The sequence below is a fragment of the Chiloscyllium plagiosum genome, chromosome 21 (genome assembly GCF_004010195.1).
Source record: "Chiloscyllium plagiosum isolate BGI_BamShark_2017 chromosome 21, ASM401019v2, whole genome shotgun sequence".
In the NCBI taxonomy this organism is placed as follows: domain Eukaryota; kingdom Metazoa; phylum Chordata; class Chondrichthyes; order Orectolobiformes; family Hemiscylliidae; genus Chiloscyllium; species Chiloscyllium plagiosum.
Window position 1 is genome coordinate 25,302,193 of NC_057730.1, and position 9,181 is coordinate 25,311,373.

The window sequence follows — 9,181 nt, forward strand, 5'->3', positions numbered from 1 at the left end:
TTATCAATCAATACAAGATTTTACTCATTTCCATTCAGGTGATACAGCCATTACATTCTTGCCAACATATTCCTTCTCCCTGGGGGATGCCAGGTTGTCCAAGTCGACCCTATCTAAACCCCTAATCATCTTGTACACCTCTATCAAGTCACCTTTTTTTTTTATCAATCAATACAAGATTTTATTCATTTCCATTCAGGTGATACAGCCATTACATTCTTGCCAACATATTCCTTCTCCCTGGGGGATGCCAGATTGTCCAAGTCAGTAATGCATTCAGACAAAAGCAGACAGTACCCCAGGCCCCACTAACTGCTGTCCTCCAGCGAGAGCCTGTCAAACAGGTACTCTCCCAGCACATTCTCAGGAGCTCCCAGACGCTTCAGGTTAGTGATGTAGTCCCCAAGTCGCTTGATGATCTCAACCTCCTCATCCAAATAGTGAGTCTCCAGGAAGTCACACAGATGAGGGTCAGTCTGGGTGTAGATCCAGCAAACTCTGGTTCACATTCTTCTCCAGATCCAGGGCAACCTGCATTGCCTGCAGACCGTTACCCCACTCATCCGTCTCTGGCTTCTTCACATCCTGGAGGAGGACTCTGCCTCCACGCTGATTCTGGAATTTCAGCAGCTTCTCTACATGTTCCTGCTTCTCCTGGGACTGAGCTTTGAAGAACTGGGAGAAATGGTGCAGGGCAACATCATCCCGGTCAAAGTACTACGTCAAAGACTGATAGAGATAAGAGGCAGTGAGCTCCAGATTAATCTGTTTGTTGACAGCAGCTTCACAATCCTGGTGATAGTTTTGACAAACCTGGGAAGCCATTTTTTTTGGTGATAACTATTATCTTACTAACCTACCCAAAACAAATCACAAACTCAGAATTACCACCAACCCTCTGGCAAGTGCATCTCACTTATTCTGCTCACCTGCTTCTAGAAGCCCTGCAAATCTTTTCTCTTCAAATAGCTAGCCAATTCCCTTTAGAAAACTTTGATTAAATCTGTCTCTATCATTCTCTCTGGCAGTGCACTTCAGATTCTAATCACTTGCTGTATAAATAGAGTTTCTTCCCATTGCAGTTGCCTCGTGTGCCAATAAAAGCTTAAATTGGTATGTTCTCATTCTCAATGGTTCTGCAAACTGGAACAGGTTCTCCCAACTACTCTGACCAGACTCTTCATGACTTTGAACATCTCTATTAGATTACCTCTTGATGTTTTGATGCCCAAGGAGAACAGCCTCAGTTTTGTCAATGGAACTAAAATCTTTCATCTTGAGAGCCATTCTTCTGAATCTTTCAAAGACCATCTCAAATACCTCAAGTATTGTGCCCACAATTCTTCAGTTGAGGCAGAACCAATATTTTGAGCTGGTTTATTGTAACTTTCTCATGTTTGTGCTCTATGCCCTAATTTATAATGCCCCAAGGTTCCATATGCTTTATTAGCTGCTTTCTCAACCCACCTGGCCACTTTTAATAATTTATAACTACTATGCTAGTATATGTCCTTGTTCATTCTTCCATCAATAACTGCAACATTTCTTCAATACAAGTGTCAAAGAGTGTGGTGGTAGAAAAACACAGTCGGTCGATGGGCTGAATGGCCTTACTTCCACTCCTATGTCTTATAGTCCTATGTCTTTTAGTCTTATAGTCTTATGGTCAGGCAGCACCCACGCAGGCACATTCTCCCTGTGTCTGCGTGGGTTTCCTCCGGGTGCTCCGGTTTCCTCCCACAGTCACAAAGATGTGCAGGTCAGGTGAATTGGCCATGCTAAATTGCCCATAGTGTTAGGTAAGGAGTAAATGTAGGGGTATGGGTGGGTTGCGCTTCGGCGGGTCGGTGTGGACTTGTTGGGCTGAAGGGCCTGTTTCCACACTGTAATGTAATCTAATCTAATCATCCAAGGAGCAGGAGAATCGACATTTCAGGCATAAGCCCTTCATCAGGAAGTCTGAAATACAAGTGTACAAAATCACCCCAAGGGACAGGGTGTGGGAGAGGAAATAGATGCCTAACCAAAGGAAATATCAGGTAAATTATCGTAAAGCTTGGTTATCAGAGGTGCTCTTGTTCACAGACAGTGTGGTCGATGTGTAAAAATGAGGAAATTCAAGGTAGTGGTATTCAGTCATTCACTATCAATTGTGGGGCAAAGTGAGGGGATGCACATGAGGCAAGAGTCAAAAGAACAGAGAATTCTGAAAGGAAGCTTGAGATACTGGAGGATCTAGTGACCTACTCCAACTCTGTATTGGTCAATGAAAAAACAAGTTGGGCAAGATACACAACATATAGTTTACTAGGCTTCCACCTGTTCTACACACTGGCCAAAGGTGAGGGTTTGGGTCATTTTATATGTAACTTCCCTTATGAAGTGGAAGGGCTTTTCATAGTTCACCATTTCTGGTGGTGAGCCAAGATTGCAAAACTATACAGGCCCCTAACAGGTGTGATCCCAGAACAAATTACTGAAGTAATGACTTTTCTGAAAATATTTGTTCTCATAAATGAAGAAGCACTTTAAACATAAAATGGAGCACTGTGCAGAATCGGAATGACTTGATAAGGGCTGCACTGATAGTCAACAAGCTAAGAGTATCCCTGTTGTTTCTGGTGCAGGGGTAGAGGCGGGGCTTCCAGCTGCCGAGCACATCGATAGGAGATGTCAGATTATCCCAGGAGACTCTGAGGGAGCCGCTGTGGAGCAGGCTAGGGAAGCGATACACCGCTGAGCCCATCTCGCTCTCAACATGACAATACACACCAGTCGAACTCACAACCAAAATACAAATGGCATGTCTGACTAAGGTAAGTGCTTGCTGAACAGGCTATTGTCCGCTTAAGTAAAAACGTAGGTACTTTTCTGAGCAGTGTAAAGAGAGTGTAGCCTGTATTGACATGTTTGAGAAATTTTATATTCACCTGGATGATTAAAAGATGCTAGAACGTTAGCAGCATTCATATTTTTATGAAACTACAATAAGCAGAAAGAGCTGGTCTAATGCACCAGTCTGACATAATTTAAGCCATATACTGGGTGAAACAGAAATAGTAGTTTAAAATTGAAGGTTAGATGCGCACTCACAACTAAATCCATGCAGTAAATGAGTTGGACGCGGACGACAGTGCCTGTAGAATTCACCCTATCCAGTTGTTAACTTGGAGCAGAGAACTGTTTGTGTAAGGAAACCATTTGTTATCCTACACTGTCCGCACCAGCGGGATGATGTATTAGATTTACTCTTTTACAGATGTCTTTTTCAATCTCTATTTACTGTTACCTTGCAGATGGAGAAAGTGATCGTAGCAATGCAAGACCCTGACGTAGGCATTAAGATGAAATACCAAAAACTTATAATTACAGGCATCCCCCATGCAGTCACTGGTAAGAGCGTCTAGAAATCCGGCGTTAACTGTATTGGTTCATTATTAAGGAGCTTTTTAAGACAATAGTTGGGTTATACCACCTTTTTGAGGAACTGTAAACATAACCGTGTTTTCTAAGTACTTGGAACTGTTCTAAAATCTATCTCAGCTCCGGAGAGTGAATCTTTACCTTCCGCACTTTTGGTCAAAAAAAATACGGGCTTGCATTTATGTAGCACTTTTTTGTCCTGCGATATGACAACGCGTTTTACAGTCAATTATTACTCTCAACAAGTAGGAAATGTGGCAGCCAATTGCACAAACGGCAATCTCATCACCATCATCATATTTTGTGATCTTTAAGGAATAAATATTGACCAGGACACCACTTCCACACTGTTCTTCCGTGTTTTTATTCATTCACGGGGTGTGGGCGTCACTGGCTAGGCCAGTATTTATTCCCCAGCCCAAATTGCCTAGAGGGCAGTTAAGAGTCATTGCTGCGAGTCTGGAGTCACATGTAGACTAGACCAGGTAAGGATGGCAATTTCCTCCCCTAAGGGGCATTAGTGAACCAAATTGTTTTTTTTATAACTGTAGAGTCATGAAGTCATTCAGCACGGAAACAGACCTTTTGGTCCAACTCACCCACACTGACCAGGTTTGCCGAATTAAACTAGTCCCACTTGCCTGCATTTAGCCCATTTCCCCCTAAACCTTTCTGATTCATGTCCTTGTCCAAATGTTTCTTTAAATCTTGCATCTACTACTTCCTTTGGCACTTTAGTCCACTTCTGAACCACCTGCTTCATGGAAACGTTGTCCCTCAGGTCCCTTTTAAATCTTTCTCCTTTCACTTTAAAAATATGCACCTAAGGTTTGAAATTGCCTACCCTAGGGAAAAGACACTTACTAGTCACCTTATCTATGCTCCTCATGATTTCATAAACCTACTATGCTCTAGTGAAAAAAGTCTCAGTCAATCCAGCCTACCCTTATAACGCAAACCCTCCAATCCTGGCAACATCCTGGTAAATCTTGTCTGAACCCTCTTCAATGTAATAATATCGTACCCATAGCAGGGAGACCAGAACTGTGCATGGTACTCCACAAGTGGCCCCACCAATGTCCTGTGCAAACTCAACATGACCTCCCAAGTCCTGTACTCAATGGTCCGAGCAACGAAGACAAACATGATAAATCCATTCTTAATGACCCTGTCTACCTGTGATACAACTTTCAAAGAACTGTGTACCTGAACCCGAGGTCTCGCTGTTTGACAACACTACCCAGGGCCCTATTCTTAATTGCATAAGTCCTGCCCTTGTTTGTTTTACTAAAATGCAATATGTCCCATTTATCCAAATTAAACTCCATCTGCTACTCCTTGGTATATTGGCCCAATGATCAAGATCCCTTTCTAATCTTAGATAACATTCTTCACTGTCAATTGCACCACTAATTTTGGTGTCATCTGCAAACTTTCTAATTATACTTCCTAAATTCTCATCCAAACTGTTTATGTAAACTACAAACGAAAGCGGATCCAGCACCAATCCCTATGGAACATCACTTGTCACAGGGCTCCAATCCAAAAAAACAACTGTCCACCACCACCCTCTGACTCTTACGTTTAAGCCAATTTTGTATTCAATTGGCAAGTTCTCCCACATAATCTAACTTTACCAATTAGTCTACCATGTGGAAACTTGTCAAAGGCTGTTATTAAAGTCCATGTAGACAATGGCTACCATTCTGCCCTCATCAATCTTTTTGGCTACTCCCTCAAAAAGCTTAATCATGTTTGAGAGACATGATTTCCCATGCACAAAGCCATGCTGACTGTCCCTAACCAGTCCTTGCCTCTCCAAATGCATGTAAATGAGAAGGAGGAAGAGAGGAGACCTGATCAAGGCATACAAGATAATGAGTGGAATAGGTAGAGTCAATAGCCAGAGACTTTTCCCCAGGACAGGATTGACTGGTATGAGGAGTAATAGTTTAAAGATATTAGGAGAAAGGTGTAGAGAAGACGTCAGAGGTAGGTTCTTTATGCAGAGAGTTGTGAATGCATGGAATGCGTTGCCAGCGGTGGTGGTGGAAGCAGAGTCATTGGGGACATTTAAGCGACTGCTGGGCATGCACATGGATAGCAGTGAGTTGAGGGATGCGTAGGCTAAGTTATTATATTTCACATTAGGATTAAACCTCGGCACAACATCGTGGGCCTAAGGGCCTATTCTGTGCTGTACTTTTCTATGTTCTATGTTCTCTATGTTCTAAATCCTATCACACAGAATTCCCTCCAACAAACACCCACCACTGACCAAAAGCTAGCAGGAGATTATTGGTGTAAAGGGAACAAATTACCTACTTTCACCCTGACAGGAATATACTTTCTCTGGATTCTTGTTATCTCATTTCTGAAGGCTTCCCATTTTTCCAGCCGTTCCTTTACCTACGAACATCTGCCTCCAATCAGCTTTTGAAAGTTCTTGCCTAATACAGTCAAAATTGGCCTTTCTCCAATTTAGAACTTTAACTTTTAGATCTGGTCTATCCTTTTCCATCACTATTTTAAAATGAACAGAATTATGGTCGCTGGCCCCAAAGTGCTCCCCCACTAACACCTCAGTCATCTGCCCTGCCTTATTTCCTAAGAGTAGGTCAAGATTTGCACCTTCTCTGGTAGGTACATCCACATACTGAATCAGAAAATAAACCAAGCATTCCCTTGACGGCAGAAATGCTATGATTGGCATCTAATCCGGATTATCCATATCTGTTAATGCAAGGCCATTCACCTTCAAGTCTAGCTGCTATCAGGTTCTCTCGGACCTATCTGGCTTGTCTCACTGTTCTCTGGTTTTCTTACTGTGTTTTTCACCAGCGTTGTCTTCAACAGCATCTCTATCAGACTCTTGTTCTTCCTTGACTGAGGGAGATGGGTGGCTGCTCCATCTCCCCATCTTTTCCATTCAAATGCCGTTGTTGTGCTAGGTTCTGCAGTACTGAACAAACAGTCAATACACCCTGTCCAGAGTACTGGAGCACACCTTCTGCATGGCCAGGTGATGGAAGTGCTCCTTCAGAAGACCAATTATCTGTTCTAAGATGACCCTCGTAGATGTCTGAGCAGTGTTATAGCGCTACTTCGCATCAGCCTGAGGATTGTGCACTGGGGTCATTTTGGGGGTACTCCTAATCACCCACAAGCCAGAACCTTAGAGCTGCTTAGAGTGCAGTGCCACAGCTAGAGGAAACATTACCAGTGCCCTTAACATACCCACGACAGGCTCTTCCCGGGTTGCTGAAGAGCACAACTGATGATACCGATACTTTGAACCCACACTCTGCTTAGCATTCACTTGAACTTCCACTTAAGCTGTGAAGGCTCTGTCCATGAGCTGTTCGTGTAAAAAGAGAGAGAGAGAGAGAGAGAGAGAGTGAGCATTGCAGATGCTGGAGATTAGAGTCCAAACGTATGGCACTGGAAAAGCACAGCAGGTCAGGCAGCATCTGAGGAGCCGCAGAGTCGATCTTTCAGGCATAAGCCCTTCATCAGGAATATGGGGCAGTGAAGGGGGCTGAAAGATAAATAGAAGGGGGAGGGTGGAGTTGGGGATAAGATAGTTGGGAAGGCAATAGATAGATGGAAGGGAGGGTGGTGCGGATAGGTAGGAAGGAAGATAGACAGGTAGGACAGTTCAAGATGGCGTGGTGCAGAGTTGGAGGGTTGGATCTGGGAGGAGGTGGGGCAGGGGAGATGAGGAAACTGGTGAAAGCATCATTGATGCCCATGTGATTGGAGGGTCTCAAGGTGGAAGATGCAGCATTCTTACTCCAGGCATCAGGTACCTTGGATTTGGCAGTGGAGGAGGCCCAGGACTTGTATGCCCTTGGTGGAGTTGGAGAGGGAGTAGAGTGGTCAGCCACAGGGCAGTGGGGTTGTTTGGTACGTGTCCCGGAGGTGTTCCCTGAAATGTTCCACAAGTTGGCATCCTGTCTCCCCAATGTAGACCACATCGAGAGCAACAGACACAGTAGATGAGGTGTTTGAATGTGCAGAAAAATTTCTGCCGGATATGGAAGGATCTTTTGAGTCTTGGATGGAGGTGAGGGGGGAGGTGTTACACCTCTTGTGGCAGTAAGGCAAGGTGCCAAGAGTGGAGGGTGGGTTGGGTGGGGGACGTGGACTTTTTGAGGGAGTCACGGAGGGAATAGTCTCTGCGGAATGCGAACGGGGTAAGGAGGAAAGAAATCTCTGCTTGTGGTGGCTGACTGTAGATGGTGGAAATGGCGGAGGATAAATGCTGTATCCGGAGATTAGTGGGGTAGAAGGTGAGGACCAGGGGTGTTCTATCCTTGTTGGAGTTGGAGGAGTGGGGTTTAAGGGCTGAGGTGCAGGACGTGGAGGAGATGCGCTGGAGGGCACTGTTGATCACATCGGTTGGGAAATTCCAATCCTTGAAAGAGGAGGCCATCTGGCATGTCCCTGAGTGGAACTGCTCCTCTTGGAAGCAGATATAGTGGAAGCAGAGGAACTGGGAGTAAGGGATAGCGTTTTTAAAGGGAGGGGTGTTGGGAGGGGGTGTAGTCAAGGTAGCTGTGGAAATTAGTGGGTTTGAAGTAGATGGTCCATGTTGAGTTGGTCACCGGAGATGGAGATAGAGAGGTCCAGGAAGGGGAGGGAGGTGTTCGAGATAGTCCAGGCAAACTTGAGGTCAGGGTGGAAGGTTTTTGTGAAGTTGATGAACTGTTCAACCTCCTCGTGGGAACACAAGGTGGCACCGATAAAGTCATCAATATTGCGAAGGAAAAGGTGGGGAATGGTGCCAGTGTAACTGTGGAAGATGGACTGTTCCACATATCCGACGAAGACACGGGCATAGCTGGGGCCCATGCGGGTGCCCATGGCTACCCCTTTGGTCTGAAGGAAGGGAGAGGATTCGAAGGAGAAGTTGTTGAGGATGAGGTCCACTTCCACCAATCGAATGAGTGTCAGTGGAAGGGTACTGGTTGGATCAGTGGGAGAGGAAGAAACAGAGGGCTTAGAGTCATAGAGTCATAGAAACATACAGCATGGAAACAGACTTTTCGGTCCAACTTGTCTATGCCGACCAGATATCCTAACCTAATCTAGTCCCATTGCCAGCACTTGGCTCATATCCCTCTAAACCCTTCCTATTTATATACCCATTCGGATGTATTTTAAAAGCTGTAATTGTGCAGCCTCCACCACTTCCTCTGGTAGCTCTTCCAATACCCGTACCACCCTCTGCGTGAAAAAGTTGCCCCTTCAGTCTCTTTTATATCTTTCCCCTCTCACCCGAAACCTATGTCCTCTAGTTCTGGACTCACCCACCCCAGGGAAAAGATTTTGTCTATTTATCCTATTCATGCCCCTCATGATCTTACAAACCTTTATAAAGTCACCCCTCAGCCTCCAACACTCCAGGGAAAACAGCCCAGCCTATTCAACCTCTCCCTATAGCTCAAATCCTCCAACCCTGGCAACATCTTTGTAAATCTTTTCTGAACCTTTTCAACCTTCACAATATCTTTCCGATAGGAAGGAGACCAGAATTGCACGCAATATTCCAGCAGTGGCCTAACCAATGTCCTGTATGGCCGCAACATGACCTCCCAACTCCTATACTCAATGTAGCTAAGTGTGAGGTGATTCACTTTGGTAAGTGTAATAAAAAGATGGGGTACTGGGCTAACGATCGGATACTTGGTAGTGTGGATGAGCAGAGGGATCTTGGTGTCCATGTACATAGATCCCTGAAAGTTGCCACCCAGGT

The 9,181-nt window shown here is 44.8% G+C and overlaps 1 protein-coding gene and 1 pseudogene across 1 annotated transcript in view; one reads left to right on the plus strand and one right to left on the minus strand.

Annotated features, from left to right (window-relative positions):
* Window positions 1-153: 153 nt before the first annotated feature.
* On the minus strand, window positions 154-892 carry LOC122560390 (annotated as a pseudogene).
* Window positions 893-2,666: 1,774 nt separating this feature from the next.
* rgs11 (regulator of G protein signaling 11) overlaps window positions 2,667-9,181 on the plus strand; it is a 150,122-nt gene continuing 143,607 nt past the window's right edge. The window contains exons 1-2 of the mRNA XM_043711561.1: window positions 2,667-2,816; window positions 3,297-3,393. Coding sequence (XP_043567496.1) covers window positions 2,799-2,816; window positions 3,297-3,393 — 115 coding nt within the window. The 5' untranslated portion in view covers window positions 2,667-2,798. The remainder of the gene's footprint in view (window positions 2,817-3,296; window positions 3,394-9,181) is intronic.